Genomic DNA, 27,237 nt, shown 5'->3' with positions numbered 1-27,237 from the left:
CTGTACATAGAGTGTAATACAATGGAAAAAAACTTTATTTTCCACTCATTCCTGATGAAAACGCCATTTTTTTTTTTAAATTATCACTTTAACGCCATTTAATAACATGGCCAAGAATTTAAACTGTCTCAACATTTTGTAAACTAAGCGAAGAAGTTTTAAAACTCATTTGGATCAAGTCTACTCAACCGGCGAATCCATGGTTTGAATCTAAACCTTCGGACTATTACAGATGGTCCTCAAACCTCAAGATGAGAATGTAAAATATAATTGCATGATCTTTCTGGGGGTAGATTTATGTACCTATTCATGTACTGGTCCTTCTTTAACTATATTTCTGGTAATACTAGTAGAATAGCCTTCATCTAGATATTTATTGACTGTGGATTATGATCCTCCTTATAATTAGTGTAATAACCAGAATCTGTTACTGTGAGGCCCGACTGCTTATATATATATTTATTTAATGTCCATGAAAAAAAAAAAACCAACAACATTACGAATCCACTTCCTGGCTAAACATTTGTTACTACGTGATGTGAGCTTATCTTCATAAAAACCAATTTTTCTAGTGTCTCCTAAAATAGTCCCATTCGCTGCACCTGCATCTCTCCAACAAGGAGAACGGATCTCACTTACTTGCACTATCGCAAGGGGGGACGCACCTTTGACCCTCTCATGGGTCAAAAATAATCGGCCCCTCAATAATAACGTAGGACAAAAAATTATTAGTTTTGACTCCTACAATTCCATGTTGACCATTGAGGCACTGAGTCTTCATCACATAGGAACCTACACTTGTTTAGCTAGAAACAAAGCGGGCTCTGCAGAATATTCACAGCACATAACCGTTCATGGTAAACATTTTTCTCATTTTTTTCTTTTCTTTCTTTCTATCTTCCTTCTGTCCCCTTTGTATTTCTAACAACTACTTCCAATACAACCAACTCCTTAACGACAAACCTTCCATCTAACATTTATAAATGTGCCCCCTACTCTTTCTCTGTCTTTCCTTTTCTTGTCCCAATTCGCCGTGTGTTTGTTCATTTCAAAATCATATACTTCACACAACCAAACACTATCTCTTCTCTCGTAAAGTCCCACCTGAGATCGAACCTTTTACTTTTGGAGATAATCTCCGTGAGGGTTCACGCACCAGAGTCGTTTGTGGGATCCTTCGCGGAGACTTACCAATACGACTCTCTTGGCTTAAAGATGGATCTCACCTACTGAATGGACAGAGTAGTGGAGAATCCGATCTTCAAATTGCTTCTGTGGATGACTTTTCGAGTCTTCTTACGATCTCAAATCTTCGCTATCGTCTCCATTCTGGAGTGTATACCTGCGTAGCGGAAAATCCTGCAGGCCAGGCAACGTTTGACGCTCCTCTCACTGTCAAAGGTGAGAAGGAATTGAGAGCATCTTTATTCATTATTACTGTAATTTGCAGACTTTTTGGGGAAATAAAATATTATAAGAATTTTGAAAAAAAAAACATACTTTTTACAAGGGTATTTTATGCTAACGATGTGTTTGATATAGCGTGACGTTAACAGTATACTTATGTTATACATAATTTTGTAAAGACTCGTTTTTAAATTCTAAACACATCTTTATTTTGAATTAAGGAAGTTTTGTTATCTCTATGTTAATAAAACGTTGGGCTTTTTTTCCCACTCTAAACCTCAACTTTTCAAAAAAGAAAATAAAAATTTATATTTTTATAACTATTTATAATTATAACATACAAATGTACCTTTGAGGAATGCAAAGAAGTTTTCTTTTGAATGGGCAATACATAGATTCTGCGGCTTAGAAAAAAAGACAACCAATGAAAACATCATTAAAGATGAAATTCATTATGTTTGTGTTTATTCCTATAAGCCTCACGTGTTATAAAATAAAATAGCTACGTTCTGATTTCCTAAATCTTCTTCCTGTGTTATTAAATTTTCTTCTAATGGCAATTTCTACTACAATCAATATATATTTTTAGCCACGAAACCTCCAAATTAAAAAAAAAAGAGAATTCTTTGTAGTTTGAAAGATTATAATATGCAAGGTCAATACAAAACTATTCCTCTAGAAATGCAGCAATAACATCCTACGATATAAAAACACATCGATTATGCCAAATTAAGAGCTGCAACTAGTAGTCTTCAAGTTACAGTACACATTTATATATTACATATTTTATACGTTGTAAAGCTCAAAAAACAAAATAATTTACTAAAACTCCTAATGTGATCAACAAAGGGAAATGAATTCCTTGGAGTAGGATTTTGAGCTTTTCTTGTGTTGTTACATTCGCTTCGTTTGGGATGAAGAACATATTTAAAAACATTGTGTGTTTCAAATCCTAAATGTAAATATTTTTTTAGAAAATATGAAATAACAATCGTAAAGGCTTTTACTTCAAACTTTACGAATTCTTCGTCAGTATTTAATATGTATTTATAATATAGAATATTAATTCATAACACGATCCTTTTTCTGAAACATTTTCTCGTTTTCTATACATATATATGGTTTTCCGAACTTTAACTATATTGGTCAAATAAATTCAATATATGTATAAGTCCAAAAACTTCGATCTTTAGCGTTTGTTTACACAACATTAATCGGTCAATGTGTTTTGCCAATGACATCATAAGAGGTGAAAGTTTATATATTATAAATTAATAATATTTTATAGCTGTGATTTTAGCTTTGTTTTGTTTTTGCAGCCTACTGATAATGGATTGAATCACATAATCATTTAATTACAATAGATTAACTGTTAGTATTAAATTTGAATTACATCATTTAATTATGATGTAAATAATAATATCGAGTGGATTTGTGAATTCAAGTAAATTAATTCATTAATTTTAAAAGTTTATTCAAATAATCAAAGACCAGACGACGTAGCTCAATGGACAACGTGCTTGGGAGAAATCAGTGCCTTGCACTCAATGTGCGTAGGTTAACTTCTCGTTCCTTCCTAGAGAAAGAAATATACTTTATGTATATAGATATGTCAAAGATCAGACAGAGTAATTGTAATATTACTCATACTTAATCAGTGCAACTATATCTGACCAATTAGAGGAACATTACAAAAAAGTCCAGACGTAATTTATGACACGAATCCTTGTACATTTACTTATGCAAGTAGAGAGCAAATCAATGTCGGCTATACGATAGCTTGTCTGCAAAACAATTACATGTCTATATACCAGCTTTATTCAGCCATTGGTCAAAAAATAGACGCTAGGGGTTTCTCCTTTTTTACGATTAAAAACGCATTCTTGTTTTTTTTATACAAATATTATTTGACACAGTATTACAAGTAACAGGAAAAACCTATTAATTCTAATTTAATTTGTTAAAAGATATATTAAATTCTGTTCAGAAAAAGGATCATTAGTCAAAGGATTTGACAGATTTATTTATTATTTTCAAGTATAATTATACAATTAAAAGAAACCCACTCAATCAACCATCGAACATACCAACCTCAAATTAATTCCCATTTATTTCTACTAATTATATTTCCTTTATTCAAACAACGCAAACACAAGAAAGTGCTGATCAGTTTTTTTTTCTTTTTTTTTCTTCCTTTGAGTCTCATTAAGAGACAATAGAGTTAATTTGTTTTTTATACACCTAATGTTATTGTTCTACAACTTGTGGCAGATAATGAGCTAGGACGATGATTGGTTTATTTTTTTATGTTGAGATAGCTTTTCAATAATTTACTTATTTTTTCTCCTTTCCATATACTATAGAATAACTGTAAGGACAAATTTATTTCTTTATTAAGAAAGGAATGGTCATTCAATAGGCTTTAAAAAATGGTTCTTGAAGTGGTATGTAGGTCAATACTGAGAAACCGTATGTATGTAGTGATGTGTATCCACTTATGTTTGCTTTAAAACCTTAACATAAACAGACATGGTTATGTATGTACATGGTCATACATTAATACGTCTTGAAATATGACTAATATCAATTATGGATATCTACAGATATTTTTCAAAATAATTTTAAACAATAAGTGTATGACGTCACTTTCATAAAAATAATTAAGGTGGAAATATGACGTCACCAACTATCAAACATGAACTTAGTAAGGCCTCACTTCTTAAGCAATGACTTAATTTTATCAATTCATATACATATTCACATTTAAAGAAGGAAAATCTATCAGTTAAGACAACCTGTTGGAATATCCGGGGTTCCCTTTAATAGTAAAATTTGTATAAAGAAAACTTTTTTTTTCATTTTTCCAGTACAACCAACTTTGGAAAAGCCCCGGTTACACAAAATTGACTTAATTTTAAAACGAACATGAATGTTGTTACGTCATGAGTTTAATTTTAAGCCAAGTTGAAAAATCTGGTTTTAATGATCAGTTGGGAGAGACAAAACACATGTTGTAACACTTATAATAGTATTGTCAAAGACTACAATCTTGTTACTAACTAAACTTTAGTTCATTGATCATAATTGAATATGTTACTTACAAATTTTAAGTTAAAATTCTTCTACATTCGAATCACCTAATTTCAATTTCAAATTATTGTCGTTTGCTTTTAAAAAATAATTACAAATATACTTTTTTAAAAGCAAAATAACTTTTTTTTTCCAAAAATTATTTGAAGGAATGTCAAATTTGGAAGATCTATTATGGTATAGAGTTGTTAATATGAAAACATGATCCCCATGATTGGTTATCATTATGATATTAAATCTTTATTAATTATGACTTGGTCGACCATGGAAGTAAATGCTTGTTTATCATTATTATATAAGAATGTATCAATACTTTTAATGTTATATATTCAATGATTCATAAATTTTTAAATGAATAATTTTTCAATTTACTAAAAATCCGTCTTATTTTAAAAATTAAACAACTGTTTAAAAAGTTGAAAATCTAAATAAAAACGAGTAACAATTGATTCATTAAAGAGATTTTTGTATAGAAAATTGATGAATAGCCTAATTTTATCCCTAATCATATTCCATGAAGTAAAATATAAAATATATCAACATGGCAGGATGTGTTATCACAAATAGCGTAACTTTCTCAAAATCGGCTTCTTCCATCCTAATTTAACAGATAAATTATTTAATAACTTTTGGGGAAAAAATATTCGAAATAATTTTAAAAAAGCAAACTAAGCTTTAGACTTTAAATTAGTACGCTTTGAATTCATCAATTCTAGGTCATCCTAGAATTTGGAGTGATTCCTCTTGGATATAGGTCTGGTTATGGTAGTAGTTATTACCGTAAGACCACTTACTATATGCCTTGGTCTTCCTTACTCTGGATAAGATACATTTTGAATGTCCACTCACAACAATGACGTATTTTATGGGCTTCTTTGTATTTTAAATTTAATTATGAATTACCTCATTAAACTATATAAGTATTATTAAATTGTAAAATACTAATAGGAACGGCATTTTCAATTTATATTTGATTCTAATTAAATAATAGGATGTAAGAAATTATATTGTGGCTCTAGTTGTATGTATTTTACTTATGTCATTAAAACAGTATTTAAGACCCATAATATTTTATTCAAAAGGTTTTTCTATAAGCTGATGTACAGACAGTTCTTTGCAAACACAAAGTGAGGAGTCATAAAGTATATATATTTTTCCCACACATTACAACATCATAAAAACTTATCTTAATTAAAAACACGTTGAGATATACAAACACAAAGTATATATTTTATGAATGTGGGTAGCAGTATTTATTATAAGCCATTTCAAAATATTTTTCACAAAAAATTATTATTTAGGTTCAAAGGGTTTTGTCTGATTTTAAGAGAGATTTTTAGCAAACTCATTTGAGATAAAAAGGCGTAAATTGTAACTTAAATATATATATTTATATTTAATGTAGTGAAAAGAAATAAATTATTTTTTTATATATTATTAAAAAAAAACCGTAAAATATTTTCTTTTACTGGCGTCCATCTTTGACACGCGCTCTATGTTATGTCTAACAATCAAAAAACAGTTTTATAATTTTTTTTATTACAAAATCTTGTCTTTCTAATGCAATTCAGTGTAAACTGAATTGTACTTGTACAATGTGAGATTCACACTATACATATATTAGAAAAATAATGGATTTCTTTTTACAGCACTTATTACATAGTTATAGGACAATTGGGCGAAAAAAAATTTGCCGAAGGACAATTTACCGTGCGGACATTTTGCCGAAGGACCATTTGGACGAAAAATGATACTTAATATATTGATATATGCGATTGTATATTTTATTCCATTTAAAATGGCATAATAATGGATAGCTAATGTTCACATGCTATATATATAAAATACGCTGAATATGTATTAATTATATTCATTAATGATCATTATGTAAACAAAACACGTGGTTCGAATTTAGTTTGGATATTTACTGTTGTAGTAATTTGAATAAATTAAATGATAACAAACACGGCAACAACTTGAATGGAAGAACTGATAATCACTACTCTGTTTTCAATTAATTATCATTCGACATGATGGATTATTAATTTTGAAAAATAATCATGGATTAACAAATGAGTATAACATTAGGCAACATCAGTGACCTTCCCATAGAGTTGGCCCTAATCATACGTACCGCAATAAACCAAATAAGATTATTACATCAAGTGTCGAATAAATATCTTTGAAGATGTTTCGTTAGTCCTTAAATATGTGTATACATTTATTCAATAAAAAATTTAATCAATAGAATGAAACACTGACAAAGAAATTTACATTAATATTTGTTTGACAAGTTAATGAAGTAGGAGCCGAATACTTATGCTAAATTGGATCGCATGAATATACGGACTTGTAATATTTATAATCTTTGATAAATATCAATTAAGACAAGTTTTTTTAACGAAGTTATATAGCCAAATGTTATTGTTATATTAGAAAAATAAACTTAAAAATCTTTATAGGAGCCAATAACAACATGGCCACCTAAAATAGTTTGCATAAATTGGCTTGAAATTCATTTGAAGTATACACTGACAGTCCTAGATATACGCCTACTAGAATTTAAGTGACGACGTAATGCAGACTGTTTTGTACTCTTTGTACAAAAAATAAAGTTTATGAAGAGACGAAGACGATCGTTATTATCTTTCCTTTCCAATACAAGATTGATCCAACTGTTCTGAGCTTTAAAGTTTTTCTCGCTTACGTCACTCGTTCCCTCATACTCCACTACGATCCGATCTTTGAGTGCCTCCATTAGTCATCTCATTGATTTGCCTGACAATATCCAACCGCCTTTTCTTTTGACACAATTTGGATCATAGCATTGTAGAAATCACTACTCTTGTCTAATAGTATGGTTGTTCATCAATCCATGAGTATTTTTCAATAGGAATAATACATCATGTCAAATGATAATTACTTAAAAACGGAGAAGTGATTAGCACTATTTCATTTCAAATGATGTCGTGTTTGTATATTATTGAATTTATTTAAAGTACTACAACGGTATAGATTCCAGATCCATTCTAACCATATACGACTTACTGTTTTGTGTTTAAATAATGAAGTTAATTAATAAAAAAATATTTTTCTGTACAGGAACACTAATTAATTTATTTATATGACCTATATACAGTATATGAACAATACCTCATTATAATACTATCATTTTAAATTGAATGAAAATATACAATCGTATATTTCAATAAATTTAATATCATTTTTCAGCCAAATTACCTAAAGGGTCCATTCGGCTAATTAGAAATTAGAAAAATGTACATTCGGAAACTGGTCATTCGGCAAAAATATTTTGACCGGAAGTACGCACATAACCTTTGCCATAATCCAAATAATATTACATTTGGTTAAGAAGTTAATAAATATATACTTTGATCTATAGTGATCAAGGTGTAGAGGTTGCACTGTCCTTGAAGTAGAAAAAAGTAAAAGTACTTTTTTCACTAACTTTATATTTTCATTAAGATGGAATTTTTTATTTCCTTTCGTCTATAATAGTCACTCAGTAGAGTGCAAAACCTCCGCCTCAAATCAAATTGAGTAATGAATTTCAATTTTTTCTTAAATTATGGTCGATTATACATTTTTAACGTTTTGTGATACCCGGACCTTTACCTTGAGCTCTCAAAATTTAATAGCCTCTTACTATGACTATATATAATCTTCGTAGCAAGTTTAATCAAAATTGATTGCTAACTTTTGCCGTAATCTAACAAACAAGCAGAAGCAAAAACCCAACCTCTGTTCAACTTCGTTGGCGCGGTGGTAATTATTAACTACATACAAAAACATGACAGACATTATGTTATTATAGGGTTTTTATAATACCTTTGATTTTCTTAGGTGGTATTCAACTACGAGGAGTACAACTTGGCTGTTTGGCAGCAATGCGCTATGTGAGATGTCATAAGGGCATATTGCATAGTTGTATGCACTTTTTCCCAATTTTTAGAGGCAGTTTAATGGATTACTACATACATATGTATATATTTATAATTTTTTTAATTTATTTTCCACGTTTTCTACATAATCTATAATAGCAAGAACTTTAATTTTTTATAAATAACTTACTGGAAATTAACTTATGAGGTATGTCTAGTGAAAAATTTTATTTTACTTTTTTTTTTTTTTTGCAAAAAGAAGACTAGAAGTGATTTATATGTAAATTTATATAAGTATTTTAATATTTAATAGAAAAAAGTTAAATTCATGCATTCAGGGTGTTTTTAAAGACCAATACTTTACATATTGAGGATAAAAATTCAAACATACAAAGTTACACCGTTTTATTCTGTCAAATCCTTTGTATATTTATTATTTTTGTCTCGTATTGCAAATACGCAAAGCCCATCCTTTGAAGATATTTTTGGGAACTTGATTTAACTAACGTTTATGCAACTTTTTACACACTAATTCCAGTACCGCCTGCTTGGAAAACGAAGCCCTGGTCCACTTCAAGTGTTCAAGGTGAATCCTCCAAGCTATATTGTCAGGCTGAGGGAAGTCCTGCACCCAAAATCAGTTGGAAAAAAGAAATTGGTATGTATGTGTCTATAAAGTGAAATTGTCACGTAGTCAGTTTGTGCATTACAGATGATACATGCTTCATAGACTTTCATTTACATATTTTAATCAAAAAATTCCATTGGAATCTCGACTGTATCATTAATCGTTTATTGTCCTTTCTTCTCCTGAAACGATACAAATATATTGTTGTAATGATTATTTTGTACTTTTTATAGCCTCACAACCCGGCGAATTCCTCGAAATCATTCCCCCAATTAACTCAGGAATATGGATACAATCTAACAAAGAAAAAGAAGTAGGAGGAATCGACTCCCTTCCCACGTCCGACTATGGCATCACTAACAGCACCTTAATCATTGAAAGAACAAGCAAGTCACATGCTGGAAGATACTTATGTCTCGTGTCAAATGGAATTGGTCAAGATTTACATCAATTTTTTAACTTTACAGTCAAGGTTCCACCCCGAGTTACCTTTCCAGATCGATCTTTTGCTTTAAACTCTGCCTTGGGAGATAAAATGGCACGACTCAATTGTGAGGCTGAAGGGGATAAACCCATTACTGTTACTTGGATGAGGCAAAATGAGGATATTGATGTTAATAGCATTGTTCGTTACTCACTTGAGACGATTGCTACGGAGCGGGGAGTAAAAACGATACTTAGCATTCATGGTATCAATGAGGAAGACGAGTCTGACTATTCCTGTCTCTTCACGAATGCCTTTGGTCGATCTAGTGCTTTAATCAAATTAAATGTTCAAGGTAAGTTATTTTAATATATCAATAAAAATAGTTTTTTGTTCGAAATCTAATTATATTAGTACGTAACGCACTGATCACGATTCTGTAAAAAAAATTTAATCACATCTTTTTGTCGTGAATTTTGATTGTGGGTAAACTTTTGAGTTATAAAAAAATGAGTGACCCATATGAAATGAACCCAAGCTCTGAAAGAGTGTTTGCTAAATTTAAATATGTATGTGCTTATATTGCATTTGGAGTCATCCAACCCTGTGGTAATATAATTTATAGGTTTAACTAATAGCTTTTTCTTGGGTTTTGTTCGAAAAAGAACGTCTCAATATTTTTCATTAGTCTTTAAGTTAAATAAATTCATTAAATGTGGAAATTTTTGGTCTTTCATTTATAAATGAGTGTTTGGTTATAAAACGCCTAGTTCAACAAATATTTATCATTTTTCTATTTTATTGAAGTAAAAATCACTTAAGGTTGATACAATAATATATTAAATTGCATTCTCAACTATTCAAAGAACACTTAAAAGAGTTTCACAAAATAAGTTGTTTACATTATTTAAAGTAGGTGCACTAAATTGAAACTTCAGCAACTTAATTCTTACGTATTTCAAAAAATAATTATTTTTTTATAACAAAGTTTAATTATGAGGCAATCGTCATTTTAATGTCATAAAATATTTATTAAATTTTTCGAATTTAATCTAACTTTATTATTAAATACATATATTAGCACAGTGTACATATACTCAATCCAATTTCTACAAATGAGCGAGGGAAAACTAATTTTTTGTCTAACTAACCTGGTTTAAAAAATTGTCAAGCAGTATTAACAACCACATCGGCCTAATTAAGATAGAATTACTTTGCTTCCACTCTAAATAAGAACACTCGCAAAAAAGCTATATTTTCATATTCATCTCAGTGTTCTTGAAACATAGAGATAAAACCAACAAGTAATATTGTCTCAGTCCTTGCTTAGAACCCAAAACTGCAGTCCCGTCCAGGTCAGTCTCCGTCTGGTCCAGTTCAGTCCTGCATATCAGTCTAAAAACTAGTTCTAAAATGAGTTATAGTAGTGATAGTCTGAACGACCAATAGTTTTAAGTACCGGTCCCAAGAGCTGATAATTCCAATCCTAATACTGGACTCTACTGACACAACACCAAATAATAAGTTTAGTCAGCAACGATTTTCAGTTCTCACTGAAAATTTACTAGCATAACGGATGATGTCATTAGGACCCCCAAACACAGGAATACGGATACAGCAGTTGTGAAGAGGATGTAAATACAACCTTCGGTGCAATTTCTCAGTATTAGACTGCTGCACAAATAATCATCTGGAAATGCAAGCCTGTATATCAGCGAGATTCATTAATAGATATAATCCGGCAAAATTTAGGGAAAAATTTGTTGTTTTACTGACCTCAAAGATCCTACATCTCTGGAGGTATATGCAATCAATAATTGAATTCTTACCATTCAGGATATTGATAATGTTGTACCATTTAGGGACGGAAGATTCAAGTTTCCCCTCACAAGAGCCGCAAATGCCTATATTATACCATGCCCTTGGTATTTTAAATCATATTCCTCAGATATAGGGGGGCCGGGGGAATTTTGATGAACATATCAAGCTCCCAGGACTCCCGAAAACTGGAAAAGGGGGATATTAAATTATCTTAAAGAAATTAAGGATGTAGAAAGTTTACTGCTCAATTCCTAATCTCCGCAGGAATAATTAAGTTTTTTATGCCATGCAAGGATTGTGGTAAAATATAAAATGACACACTACATGCTTTCGTAGATTGTCCCGCTGTGGCATTGGGTATTTGGTAAAGTTAAATTTAAAAGGATTAGAACATGCTAAAACTGACATTGTAAAAGGTATGGTTCTGTTAGGGATATCCAAAAGGAACAGAGTTTCATCTGAAACCAAGGCTTTAGATTTTGCTTTACTACACTCTAAAGCCTTAATAGCTAACAGAGTAACAAATAATGATGTGTTGCATCCTCAGGAGTAGAGAGCAATTGTTATTCTTGCAGCAGCAAGATATGCTGCTCTTTCCATTAAAGTTCAGTCTCTGGGAAATAATTCGTGGACTTTGGCTGGAGATGAAATTAAGTACCTTCCGTCAAGTTGAAGACACCATTTAAAGGCATCAAAAAAGATTTTAAATTTGAGATTTGTAATTAGTATTTCCATAAATCATCTATGTTTTATTGTGAATGCCATATTTTTTTACTTCCGATATTATTAATTTTACCAGTTTATTGTTCGCATTTTTTGTTTTTGTAAATTTTAGTAACATTGCGATCTAAAGTACCCCGAAGCTTTTATTTTAATCTAAAATGTTTATTTATGTATATATTTTATGTACCTACTTTGGTATTTAAGTGTAAGAACAAAAAATTTAAAAAAAGTTTGGATCTTGCTTTAATTCTAACTTTATAATGGAACAACGCATCCTTTAAATACTTACAACTTTGAAGATTACATACGGCACACCCAGTTTGAACATGGCGTGTATTTAAGTATTATTGTGTGTCGGGGAAACTGTTATGTATAATTTGAGGCTGTCTTGAATGTTTGAATATTGTGGCCAACAATAACAATGGAGATTAATTTAAAAAAAACTAGATATAGAGTTAATAAATAAGAAGTCAATGGAAAAAGCAATTTAAATTACTATATTTTTTACTTTGTATGTATTATAGTTCCACAAACAAATGTGCCCAATGACGTCATCAGAAAGAGAGGGACTTACTTAATCAATCAACTGTGATTGCCTTTTGATTTTCTTCCTGCCCAGCCTTGTTCTCATAACATAGGGATTCTGATAAGTAGAAGATGAAACTGTCGTAGTTGACCAAACCATTCAAATTGTAGAAGTAATAAATAGTTATGTTTATTACATAGAGGGTGCTTTAAATATTTATATTTTCCTCACTCTTTTTTACATTGAAAATATGTTTATTTATGGAACTCTTAAGTTTTTATGAAGTATAGAATTATTCCATACAAAAATCTAGAGTGATTGACGTACAAATAACTTTAGTTTCCATAGTTTTGATCAACTAACTTTCGGCTTCAAAAAAATTATCTTGCTTTTTCACAGTGTAAGCAATCTATGTATTGTAATTCTATTTCCCTGACATAGAAAATATATAGAGCAACGAAGTTTTTATCGACCAGAGACGACATCATCTGTTATCAAGATATTCATGTCTTAATAATCTATTACAAAATTCTTTTTTTTGTGTTTCTTCTTCTTGAAGTTCAAAGAGTCTAATAAGTATGTTACGCGATACTAGCGCTCTCAAATAACCTATACTTCCCTTTGTGGATAAAAACCTATTATCCACATTTGAAGAACTCCAGTTTTTTTTTTGTTTTTAGTTTTTTTATTATAAAAGCTATTTAGATTAACTAAGTAGCTAATTAGTAGAGATTAAGTCACTTTGTTTGTTTAACAATACAGTCCATGGCTAATTTATCACAGCAAGCAAATCTGGAAAACATTATTTATTCTGTGGATGCCAGGCAAAACTGAAAAACATGTGATTTAGATGTAATAGATTTTTACAAATAAGGGCCTGTACACTTACCTATGGTTTTTAACTAGATTATGTTTATATCTTCTCAATATAGAGGAAATGAAAATTTAAAAAATCCGCTCTAAACTTTGAGAAATTTCTACTTTTAAACAGATTAAAACTACGAATTCGTAATTAAGGGGGTTATAAATAAAGAAATAGATAATATTGAACTTGTATAATTAATGAAAATTGTAGTGTTAAAAGATAGGAAAAAATACTAATAACCGCTGAATTAAAAAAACAGTTTCTTTTGAAAATAATTATTTATACAAAGTGCGTTTCAATATACATTATAAATGGATGGTAATTTGATTCCACGTTCACATTACCTCCAAAAACATAAACGAAATTGGAGAAATGAAGTGATATTCTACCTATCCTAGAATCATTTATATTACTTATTTGAGGTTATGTATGGTTATATATGTACATAATATCAACCAAAAATTGTACGAGGGTTAAAAATTATTTACGGTTATATGTGAATAAAAGAAAAAAATAGAAACGTAATTGAAAAAGACATAAAAATTGGAGTTATAAATGTTTATAGTATGTAGGGTGGAAGACGAGACTTTTTGGACTTTTTGTATCTTTTAAACAGTAAGAAAATGTCATAAAAGCTAAAATATTATATAATTATAAGTATATTACATAAATTAAGATTTAATTGAGTTAATAAATGTCTTTCGCATAACTTATGCAACAAGTAGCAAGGGGTTGCCCAGGTTGCTAGGGCCAAGGACATTGCCAATGGTCAATGTTATTTCTCTTTAATGTTTAGATCCCTTAAGTGAGGGCGAGCATTATAATATAGGGCCTCTATCAAATTTAAATGTATTATTATAAATTTAAAAAAACATAGTGTTAACTTCCAATGATAAACTATTTATGTATAAAAAAATTTGTCTGGATGAAACCATTTTTTGTACTAATTTTGAAAAAAAAATGTAGGAAATAGCATTTATTGGTATTTTAAAGAGGAACATATACCCAGCAAGATTTATTTTCATACTTGCAAGGCCAAAAAGTTATTGAGAATAATGTTGGCGAAAAGATAACCCTCTATAACATTTTCATTTCTCCAAATAATGCACAGTTATTTTTTTTACAAAATGTAGAGATTAAAAATTAATATGTTAACATTTTAAATTTTTTATGTCTAAAATGCATCATTTTATTGCAAATCTTCTTAAAGATTGAAAATTGACATTTGATAGAAAAAAGAGGAAAAATTATTCAGAAAATAACAGATACTTCAGTTAAACAGCCATTTTTATTTGTCAAATTTATATGCAAACGAATTTCCAGACAAATTTCTGCAACCTTTATTCAATTTACTAATCCAATATCCCATTGGAAATCTTTTTTTTTTTTTTTAACTTGAAAAAAAACTGCAATTTTCACCGATTTCTATATTTACTCATAACTTTTTTGATGTTGAATAAATTTTGAAATCATTTCTATTTGTATAATTGTTGTTTGAGACGCCAATCATTTTTTGATTTTTACCTAAACTCCCTATCTAGTCTCTTTGAGATCAAAATTATAATTTTTGTGTTGAGTTATAGAATAAGCCCCCTTTATAAAATTAACACCCCCGTCTTAATGTGACCAGGATAAAAAGAAGCACCCATGCAAAGTTTCAGCCTCTTAGGCCCAACAGTGTTGGAAACCATAAAGGACTCACACACAAACTCTTGTAAATCTTGTAAAATGATCTTATGACTAGTAAAAAGTAAATATGTAAACCTCACTTGTAAGTTTGTAAGACTATTAATTGTTTTTAAAATTTGGATGTTGAGCAATGAATAATTTTGTATGTATCAGTGTTTTCATCTATCAATTAGTTATCCACTCGTTTAGTTTTTAAAAAAAAAAAAACATATAAAAGTAACAACAACAAAAAGTTTCAAAAAAATAACCTTATGGACAAGTTATACTTTGTGGCCATTTAATAACCCAATAAATTTTCTAGTTTTCGAATTCTTTCAATATTTTTTTTTAACACTATAAGTGAAGACAGACGTGGTAGTTTAACAATGACAACATTGAGAGGTAAATATTAACCATGGGCTGATATATTGGATCTAAAAATCTATATATCAGGCAAAATATCCAATACCTCTAGAAAATTATTGGATATTACAATACTTTCTCCGATTTTAGGATCTAATCGCAAAAAGGAGAGAAAAAAAAATGGTTGTTCCATTTCTGTAGTTAGGGAATGCTTAATATACAGAGTGCTCACACTTGGATTCACGAATGAATGCATCTGTTATGACTTATATGATACAAAGTGTCCTTCCACACTTCATAAGATTGGAAAAAAAATCCAAGATATGATTTATTTATTACCGAGGCTGTCATGTTTGTCTTCCATAAAAATTACTCTTTTTTTATTAAATGGTCATCTTAATAAAATTACTAAGCCGGATTCAAATTGATGAATCTTTACTTTATAACTCAACTATTTTTTATTGGCATAAAGTTGTCTTTCACTAGTCAGCTAAAAATATCTTGTCATTAAAGAGCTATATATATATTTTTCGTTATTATTTTTTTTTTTTAAATAATATGTTAGGATATTCATCTGTTAGCAAACGAAACAAACTAATCATGAAAAAAATACTACCAGAGATAAGGATAGATCTAATCATTTGTAAAATATCCGATCAGATCTAAAAATATTTTCACATCTACAGCCTACACATATATAAATAAAAAATAACCCCCTAGATCAAAGCCTAACTATGTATGCTTTAGCGCTAATTAGAGCAAAGCAGACAGCCCTAGTTTCTGGGGTTGCCTTTTCCTTCCCTTTGGGCATTCCAACAAAAAGAATGTATGCAAACGAGTACTGGGGAAGGTAGTCACTCCAATGCAAAAGATCTATATTCAAAACGAAGACAAGATAATGCTGGGTATCTTGCAAATGAATAGATGACTGAGTTAAAATTCTTTTCATAGTCCTTTATGGAAGAATTGAAGTAAATACTAAATTTGGAACTGAGCCATAAATTTCCTATCCTCCTTTCCAATAGTGAGGGACTCCATTATTACTTTTTCACAATTTTGCAGCAGGTCGGGAAGACCAATATATGTTCCACAAATTGTCTTTGCATTATGTTCTAAGGGAGTCTGAAGTAACATCTTTAAATACCAAGGTATAGGGGATTTATGAAACCTAACTGCTTTTAGCAAAGGCTAATAAAATTTTGCAGACTTAACATTTGATTCTTGTATTGTAAACATATCATGTATAGTTAAAATTCCTTTGGAAAGAGCCTCAATCTCGAAACTAATTGGGCTATCAAAAAGGTCCAAAGAACGCCTTCTTTTTTTCTCCTAAAAGTACCCCTTCTCGACTTTTTCCTCCACTCTTCCATTCATGCACTTTTAAAAACTGCGTTTGGTAAACATTATAGAATGCATACTTATATGTGATGCGTCAACATGAAATAATGTTGAACAAAAATTTAAGAGAGAGAGAAAATCCCAAAAAGGAATTGTGTTTAAAGTCCATATACATACATAATGTATATTTTCTTCTCAGGGAGGACCGGTAATCGATCCTACTTACATTGACTTTATAGAATAATTCCTCATAAGTATGTTGCCCATTGAGCTACGTGAGAATATACTTCATTCAAAGCAGTGGTTGTTAACTTTCCTACCTCTATAACCTAATTTATTAATTTTGATAAATCCATTCCCTCTAAATTATGTTGCATGCCCACCTAAGTGGGAGATAATCCTAATTTATTTAATTTACTTTATACATAAATACTGCCTATTATTTTTTAGACATATTAGAGACAATTATAGATTTTTATTCAAATTCGTCGAATAATTGATGATACAAAATAATTTTAGCTATGACTCAGAGACTTTTATCTGGTATAAAAGACGTATGTTTGCCTTCATATGGCCTCTCAAATAAAATCTTACAGTACATCGTTCTTTTATTGCAACAATCAATTTTAGCAAGTGCAATAGCAGCGTCCACAAAGGCTGAATAAGAATATTTTTTTGATAGAAATTGACAATAATTCGTCGAAGAATACAAAAGTAATCCACGATCAATTTTGAGCAAAATCCTTCTAGCTGGATTTGCGTTGAGGAGTAATATTTTGGTTTTGTACCGGCCTAACCATTATTATTTACTCATCTCTATTATGAAAATTTTGAGAGATTAAGACTCGCTTTTTTACAATTTTCCTACGAGCAATGTTATAAAACGTATAATTAACTGTCGATTGCTAAGAAAAACATTATCTTATTCGCCATCATTAGCACACAGTACGAGAATAGGCCTCAGATAGAAGCGATCCTCCACGTGGGATTGTCCCAAATGGTCATTTCAAAGCAGAATAGAAAATGGAAGAATTTATATGTACATTTAGCCAGTCTTATTGTTGGCTGTCAAACTTTTCTTTAAATCAACCACTCTAAGTTCGAGTTTTGACACTCTTTTTTATAGTAAAAATATTTTTTAGTCTTCTGAGGAATTTTTGTGAATCTTACTATCATCATGGTTTCAACCTTTCAAAGTCTTGGTCTCGATGTCAAACCAATGCAACCAGATAAAAACTACCGTTTGTTTTTAGTATATGCATTATTTTGTCGTTGTCTTGTTTCTAGTATCATTCTAGTCTCAATCCCAAAAATTATTCATCTTGTCCTTGTCTAGGGTAAAGTGGTATTTCACAAAAAACTAATACTTTTCAAAAGAAACAACTTTAGCCTGAAGGGGGCTAAAAAATCAAGGATCCGCTATACTTTGACTACAATACATCATTAAGATTTAAAGCGACATGTCAAAATTTTGGGGTATATTATAGGTTTGTTGTAATATCAATGCCTTTCAAAGTTCAAACCAGATTTCCATATAAATACCATCTCGTGTTTAAGTGGCAATAAGTGAAATTTAAAAATATATATTTATTTAACAAGCATTACTCCGATTAAATTAATCTAAAGTGTGAATATATATTTTGCCATATTTTAAATGTATTATACGAAAACAATAATTGAAAATGCCTGAATTTCAAGGAAATAAAAGCCACATAAATGCTTCTACACTAAGATTATTGATCCTAAGGAAAATAGTCTCTCTTTTGATGGATGATGGCGGAAGGTCTTTGAAAAGATATTATGCATTTTCTTTTCAAATATATATTTATTCTTTATTGATCCTATTTTCCAGAATTTCATAATAATAATTTATGTGTATCCTCAATAATCTATGTACATATATATGATGTATATTTATTTTATATATTACAAAATATATGTATACAACAGCAAAATATAACAATCTCGTGATGTGAAAAAGGGGTTTCTTCAAATTCCTCTCAAGATGTTGCTTCTCTTACAACAAAAAAGAATGAAAAAACACTTTAAAAAGTGTTTTCAAATATCCCATTCATTACGTTGTTTTTATTTTTTCATTTTTTTCATTTCATGTGCATATATATAGATATATACTATTATCAAATTACATACATCAGATTTCGAAGGATAAAAAATAAGAAAAAAAAACTTTTAAGGATAAACATAATTTAAAAATTCAATTTCATGATCAAATCATTTTTCATTTTACATAATATTTATTTGAAATTCGGTAATCTATGTACTTTTGTAAAAGTATTATGTGTACTTTTGATTCGTTTTTTTTTTTTTTAATATTTATTTCATTACTTTTATTACAGAGCCACCATCTCCTCCAAAAGTTATTCATATAGTTGAAATTTCTAGTCGATTTGTACGGTTGAGTTGGACATCCAATAGAAGATCGGGGCTGGATCTACCTGTCAGCAAATATGTGATAGAATGGGTGGATCATAAAGGTAAGTGCTTTTATGTATCCATGGTACACTTACTAAAAAAATACTTTATATTTGTAACATGCACTCTTTTTCACCTGCCTATTTTTTGACCAACTAAAGCCTACTTTTCTATTAGTGACAAATCTATCAAATGAAAGGGGAATTGAATTAAAACAATCGTGTAATTAATATCTTAAGAAATTTAAATATTTTTATAGGTTGATCTATCGATTCTACCTTAGGAAAACAATAGGAAATAATTAAAGTTCCTAATATTTTTAAGACATTTGTTAAATAATTGTTTTAGTTCAACAACTCTTTCATTTAATAACTATTCTACTGTTACAAAAATACCCACATGTTAGTCTAAAAAAGGAGTGAAAATATTGCGTTTTCCATTTGTAACATATGTAATTATTTATTATATATCTGTATATACTTGTGGCAGGGGTGCACGCATGATTTTTTTTCTGAAATCATTTCAAAGTTAGATTTTTTGACCCGAACATGAATTTCCTAAATGATCATAAAATTTCTTTCAAGTTTACCATTTAATTTATTTTTGGCGAAGGGGAGAGTCATAGGCCCACTCCCATGCATGCGCTTCTGTGCGAAAACTTACTACATAATCTAGTACAAACACAAACTGAAGTAGATTTATATATTTTTTATTTTTTTTGAAGGGCAAATATATCACTTTGTATAAGTAATTTAATAATGTTTTCAATATTTACTTTAGAAAACTCTTTAAACCATATCTATTTGGATTTAGAGATATAAATACTTATACAGTATGTCTATCATTTTGGGAGTTTTCATATAGTACTTTAAAATGGAAGAGTTGAATATAGCATCACATGATGTTGAGATAATATGACCATTAACTATGGCAAATGGTTATTATAGTCATATAATTGTACAAGGTTCATATTAGTTAACAAATGAGAATTTATCTTTAAAAATATGATGCTTTTACCCAGATAGGTTGCGTGATCAAAAGTAGAATTTTGAGAACTCATTCTTTCTTATCTGATCTGTAAAAAATATTAGCTAAAACGAATTCAATACTTTTTTGTATTTGCAAACTGCACATTGTTTTTTTTCTCTAAATTTCCTAAGCTGCTATTATTAATATTTTTAATTCTTGAGGAGAGTAGATATCATTATAAAATTTATGTGATCATAATGACTGAGAGTAACAGTGGGGATTTTTGGGAATAGTTGCCCAATTCTTCTCCCAATCACTCTTCAAACTGAATTTTGATTTTAAAATATCATTTTTCCGTTTCTTTTTTTAGTATACCTACAAATCATCTATCTTTTATAACCTTTAGTTGGTCAGATGGAGTTGCACTGATTAAGTTTAAGTAAACATTCCAGCATTGCATGTACTTTATCTGACCTAGAAATTGTCCACTGACATAAAGTACAGTATTGGGACAATAAGCGTGCACACATATTATTAAATCTACAAACCAAGTTTTGCAGTCTGTCAAAAAAATTATTTTAATATTTTTTATTCGTTATGTAGATAGAAATATTTTTAACTTATTCAATATATTCACCTTGCTTTTGAATTACAATAGTCACGTATATTATTTTTGGAAATTTTCCTGTGTAATAGCACGTTTTAAAGAGTTCACATCATGATAGATGGGTTGATTATCCTTTCTCGCCAGATATCCCTATGTAAAATAATCCACATAAATTTCCTGAAGGCAAGATTGAAGCGAAGAATCTTGTACATAACATATTTTTATACATTGCTGACTCTAAGATGGTGTCTATGTAGGACTCATTGACAGAGAAAAATCTTTGCGAAAGTAAATATTCTAGAGTTACATTTACTCTATCTGACCTAGAAATTGTCTTTGGATGAAATTGCTGCACTTACCATGATAAATGGAAGTTTGACACGTATAGTCATTATTTCCTTATTTTGTGGAACGTCAGAGATATTTTTCGCTATAATTATACGTCCTTGCTTTTTTTAATAGCTTCTCACATAGTGAAAAGCCATAAGTCACAGAAACGAAATGCACACCTCGTCTAACTTTTTTAAGAAGGTGTTGAACTCTTTGTTTTCTTTTCCTTCTCTAATCGTTAGAAAGTTGATGTTGGTGTCTGGGTGTGTAGCAATTCATTTTAAGATCATCCTAGACCATCTCCTTCTTGTTTCAAGACGCATTCCTATTGAATAAGCCATCCTATTCATTGATTGAACTCAATTTAGATAGATTCGTGTTCTTACGGATTTAACTACTTTAGGGGTCCTCACAAAGCAAAATCTCTTTTTACAAGGCTTTGGTTGAGCACTTACAGTGTATTGAAAATGTTTTAGGATTTTATAAATCCCCACTATGCTTATAAATCCATTTAGGATCCGAAAAAATTTAGAAGACATATTTTCTCCTTGATTCAAGATTTGCTGTCTATTTAGAAAAGGGTGCACACTTATCGTCCAAATACTGTATACTTTCTTCTCTAGGAACAACCTAAACAAGAACCTACGCACATGGCCTTCCAGAAAATAACTTTTACATTGCGCAATGTCCATTGAGCTACGTCGTTTTATTTTCTACAACTCTACTTATATGTATATACTTGGAAACAAGACAAGCATTTGTGAATCTGTCATTAAAAAGGAACAAACCTTAAAACCTAACAACAAGGCCGTATATACCGTCTAAGAATAAAAATTAAGCTGTGAAATAGGTTGTTTTTCTACTTATATGATGATTAAGTACCTCTTTAAGCAAAATATGATTATATGTAGATAGATATAGCATATACAATACATAATATACCTATTATACACTATTTACGTCAAATATAATTGCTATAATGATGGCATTAACCAACCATTTGGCAACTAACTTTATGAGAGATAAAAATTGTGTTTCGTACCTACTAAAAAAACTTAAATTTACCTACGTCAAAGGAAAAAGTAATATATCATATACGGGTAAACTGTACATCATTTAGATCCTGAGACACTCATTTCTAAAAATTTTGCTCCCGGCAAAGCTTTAGGATCAGATATTGAATAATAAAAACTATGAAATTCACGTAATTCATTGATATTTTGAGAAATAAAAAACATTAACTTGAAACTAGTGTTAGGCTGTATATTCGTGAAAAGTCCTTTACTCATATATTTTTCTAAAATTAGAAGGCAAAGTTATAATTAAATACAAATTCATTTTTGATTTGTGATAGTTTGTTGTTCTTGTTGTTTAATTTAGAGGAGGGGCATAATTATTTCTTAATAAACTTGACACATCATTTGCAGAGAATAAATCTTTTTAAAACATTTATTTCATTTGAATCTTCAAATATATTCAGCTTTTTATTTAAGGAAGTATATAAAGGAGCTTATATTGTCAAATAATTAAATGAAATATCTCCAAGGAAATATCATTTTCTCAGTAAAAAAATTATATAAAGAGAACACCCAATTCAGTTTACAATATGTACAAACTGAAGATACAAATGGGACTTTAAAACTAGAAGTGTTAATTGGATAAAAATTATGTATGGCAGCTGCCTTTCTTTGGTCTTCAGAAAAAAATCAATAAATTAAATTGATGGAAACTTATTTGTGTATTTTAGCTACACTCCTGGAATTTGCCAATAGTATAGCTTTATTTGAATTAAAACTACTATTAAAACATTTTCTATTTAAAGAAATTTGGAATATTATATTTTAAAAATTATAGAATGGTTAGGTGGACCTTTTATTGATATTTACCCCTCTAAAACACCGCCTTTTCACGGTGCCAACTATGGCAATGTTAATAACCACATATGAGAGAAAGTCCTCATACCGCAAGTCCATATCGAGTCTCAAGTCTCTGCTCACTAGTCCTTGTATATTTTTATAGAATCCCATTGAATCCTTAAGATATTTTCATAGAATACAATTCAAGTTCTATAAAAGTAATTTATACTCTAATAATTACTTTTGATCCAGTTAAAAATTTAAACTACTTTCGAGCCAAGTAACGTAGAAAGTCTTTAAAATATGGACTCCAGTTGCGTTGCAAGTCTCTAGTCCTAGTCCCACCCCCTCGCATACAAACTAATAAAGAATTTTTTTAAAGATTTGCAGCTTTTGTCAAAATATATTTATTAGCTATTAAATGTTCTTCCTCAAAACATTTTCAGAGTGAAAACTAAAGACAGTTTATTTAACATATAAGTAAATTGACATTAATTTTTGGATGGACATTAGAATAATAATTTGAACATTAAATATTTTCCTATGAGTAAAAGCCAAGCCAATATTTTTTTTATTTTGATATTACATAAATAAGTTGGAAACATATCTGTATGGCAACGGAAAATATATAATATTTTATTTTGGCAGTATAATTTTTACACAATATTTCAAAGAAAAAATATTATGTTTATTCATTGATTGATTTGATCGGTATAAAATTATCGGATCATATTGGAATAGATACTATAAGGGGGAGGGAGAATGTATATGTGAAGAGTGGGAGGACGATTTTTTTTTTTAAATTACCTGTTTTTGCAAAATTATCCCTTGTTTTAGATCAAATATAATAAGACCGTAAAATGAAATTTACGTAAGTTTTTTCATGTGATCCACCAAACATGTACTATGAAAAATACTGTGATCTGAGGCAAGTATCAACCTTCTCAAAAATACCCCGATCATGAAAATTGTTTCCAATGCTTATTTTTGATATTACGAGTAATTTAGATAAATATACAAATATATCACAATGGTATCTCCAAATATCATCAGCTCCTATATTTTTTTTTTTTTTTTTGTGAGCATCTGGCTTGTTTTTTAGTAGCACATTCCAACTACAACAATAATGATTAAATGAATATCTGTCACTAGTTATAAAATAAAAATGATTTATATTTAAGATCTCTTAAAAGGAGATGAGGTGGATGGGACATCATAGAATTTATCTGGAATCACTCTTCATTAAAAATAAATTTATATAATAAATAGAATCGAGGCTACTTTGTGCATACATGGAAAAGAGAGGGACATCCTCGTCATCATGTATCGAACCCCTTGGGAATTATATCAAGGAATGAGGATGAGAGGGGGAAGGCTTTCCTTCCCTAGTAAATACCTAACGAAAAACAAAAAACTTATTGCCCAAAAAGAAAGGAGAAGAGGGTACAGGAAAGGTTGATGTACACTCACAAATGAATGTGCTCCTGTTTAATTAAAGTACTGAATAGCTTTCATTAATGGCCATACATAATTTATTAATACAACAACTGTTGTTTCAAATAGCAGTATTATTTGTTTTTGTTTCAAATTTATTTTTATGAAAGGAAGAGGTTCTGACTTGTTTGTCGAATATAGTTATTGTAATTTATTTGGGGGATGTTTACATCAGAAGAATTATTTATATAATAAACATATCGATCAATAGAATCAAGCACTCCATGTGTAGGGATCTTTGCAATCAGCTGAAAAATTAAACCCAATGTAATACAACTTGGTGAACCTCAATGTGACTTTATTTTGAGCGGATGTATAATGACAGCCCTATAATATTATCAAGTGACATTTTAGAAGCAGGTAGTCAAAATTTATTCCCATTTACTCTTCTGTCAATGGGAATAGAGAATAGACCAATCAACAGAAGATAATCGACCTAGTTTTTGCCCAAGTGCAATCCTCATCCATCGCTAAGGTTGTGGGAGTCCACTGAAGGAACGTAGTCCGGACTTTGCCCTCGTATGAGGCCAGATAAAGTTTTGGATGTCTTCCTAGCAGTTGTTCTACAAACTACACCAGACTTTAGGATGAAGATCCTGACAGGTGGGCCCAACTGAAACTTTCATTATGCTTGTAATTGTAGGTTTCGATGGGACGAGGGTATCACCCATCTAGTTCTCCACTGAGACCACTTTGCGACTGAGGAGCACCTCTTGGTGGTGAGTACAGAGGTTTAGACCAACTGCCCTTCGGGGCTCTTTGACTGGCAGTGGAACAGAGCACCAAACTACACAGTGAAGAAGACTCAAATGGGGCTCTCTGAAAACCATTCCAAATTCTGGGAGATCAAAATGAGGTTCCATCCTCCCCCGATCTCAACCCTCTTGACTTTAGAAAAAAAATTGAACGGGCCCACCTAACCATCTGTAAACGCCCTTAAGGGTGCGGTAGACCTAGAGTGGGAACCCATGTTCGAGGATTTTGTCTGGAGGGTGTGCTCTGGCTTCAAAACGAGGTTGGAGCTGTGATTGAAGACCAATGGTAGCCACTTTGAGAAATAAGATCTAAAAACCTTTTGTAGATTTTAATAGTCAATTTCTACTTATTTCATTATGAAATACATTACTTATGTAGTTACACATTGCCAAAATTGCTTTTGTGACAGTTAGGGTTCACCATACTGTACATTATAGAATATTAACATCAAGTAAGTTTCACGATGTACCTACATATGCATACTACTTTTTGAATTTATCTAGAGATTTTATTAATAAGTAGTTTGTCTAAGAGTTGCATCTGAATGTGACCCGTCACATTTTGCAACTATCACTGGCTACGGTGTCCACAATTTAAAAGGCAATAAAGTTTGAGTAAATATTAATCAAATTAGATTAAAGGTATATTTTTTGTCTACAAAAATAACTGAATCTTTTTGGGTATTAAATTATTGAATTTCAATTAATTATAGCACATTAACATACAAGGTGCGACGATAACTTCCTTTTCCAAAAGGCAAGAAAACAATTTTTGTAATTCAAATTTTGTTTTATAATAATAGCATGGACACATTTAAAATTTTGTTTAACACAGTTTTGAAAATCATATCAGATAGGCGACGTACACCATTCTTAAATAAACAAAACTTTAATATTTTATTATCCGGTCACTTTTTCTTTTATTGTTTACTTTAAAAGCTTTTCATTAAGAAGTTTTTAAAGGATAGTTGTTTGCACAAAAAAATTAAAAAATAAATTGGTAACATATCTTTTTTTATAATTCTGGATGATTAAAGTACTTATTGGTGATTCTGCAAATATCTTTAAAAAATTGAATTTTCCAGTATATATCTGGTTTTAATTTCTCGATTTGGACAAACTGCACCAATTTTAGGCCTCTAGTATTATTATCCGTGGAGTTATTCGCGTTCAAAAAAATTGGTAAATTCAAAATTGTAATTAGTTTAATTGTATGAAATATTCCATCAAACCCCTTTTTTGGCAATATTTATTTTTAACAACTAAAGCACCATAATGGGTAAGGAGACTATATATAACAAAATCATACATTTTGCTTAAAATGTATTATTTTTAAATTAATGCCCTGTGCATTAGATGCAAAAAAATTGCTTTCGAAAATAATGAGTAGAACTGACTTTATGAAAGATTTTCTGAAGCCCAAATAGGAATTTTCGTTATTTTATTCACATTAATTTGGGACTTTATTTTCATTTTATAGTACCTTTGATGCTAAAATTTTGATATAAGATAATTATAAGCATTATTAAAGTTTAGAATAGTACAAATGGTGGGTATGGTGCAAGGGTGCGTACATTTGTATTTAATATCATGTAATTATGGATTTTAACGTACTTTTTAACGCCGGAGAAACTGCTCCATTCTGCCTTCTCTTATTTTTGGTTATTGTTATACTATTTGTCTCTGATAAAGTCCTAAATATATATATTTGAATAAAATAGATTCTAATAGGAGTCTTCTTGGTTAATTTTTGTGTCAATGGATCGAAATTATTTGTTGTTCTCTTTTAAATCACTCTAAGTAAATTATTTTGTTATGAGCACCCGTTTTTTTCAGTCAGTTTGACTGATTTTAACTCGACTATCAACACCAAAGCATATCAACATTAAATTCAATGCAAGCGATGACATCTTTTAGTAAGAATCTTCTTTCATTTGTGTGTCTACACTCTAATAACAACCTTTAGTCTATTTAAAACCTCATAGAATATATTCTTGAGGCAATCTACATTGTAAAGGTGCCGTTTCTTGCTTTTGAT

The 27,237-nt window shown here is 30.0% G+C and overlaps 1 protein-coding gene across 2 annotated transcripts in view; it reads left to right on the top strand.

The window, feature by feature from the left end:
* Nucleotides 1-27,237, top strand: part of LOC121113979 (cell adhesion molecule Dscam2) — a 186,274-nt gene that overhangs the window by 133,335 nt on the left and 25,702 nt on the right. Inside the window, exons 11-14 of one of the 2 annotated variants that reach the window (XM_040707785.2) lie at nucleotides 1,099-1,401; nucleotides 8,938-9,057; nucleotides 9,261-9,806; nucleotides 19,113-19,250. In XM_040707785.2, coding sequence (XP_040563719.1) covers nucleotides 1,099-1,401; nucleotides 8,938-9,057; nucleotides 9,261-9,806; nucleotides 19,113-19,250 — 1,107 coding nt within the window. Of the gene's footprint in view, nucleotides 1-572; nucleotides 858-1,098; nucleotides 1,402-8,937; nucleotides 9,058-9,260; nucleotides 9,807-19,112; nucleotides 19,251-27,237 lie in introns of both variants that reach the window. The other variant, XM_040707786.2, reaches the window with a different exon arrangement.

This window comes from Lepeophtheirus salmonis, chromosome 3 (assembly GCF_016086655.4).
Source record: "Lepeophtheirus salmonis chromosome 3, UVic_Lsal_1.4, whole genome shotgun sequence".
In the NCBI taxonomy this organism is placed as follows: Eukaryota; Metazoa; Arthropoda; class Copepoda; order Siphonostomatoida; family Caligidae; genus Lepeophtheirus; species Lepeophtheirus salmonis.
This window is presented reverse-complemented; position numbering and strand designations above follow the sequence as displayed.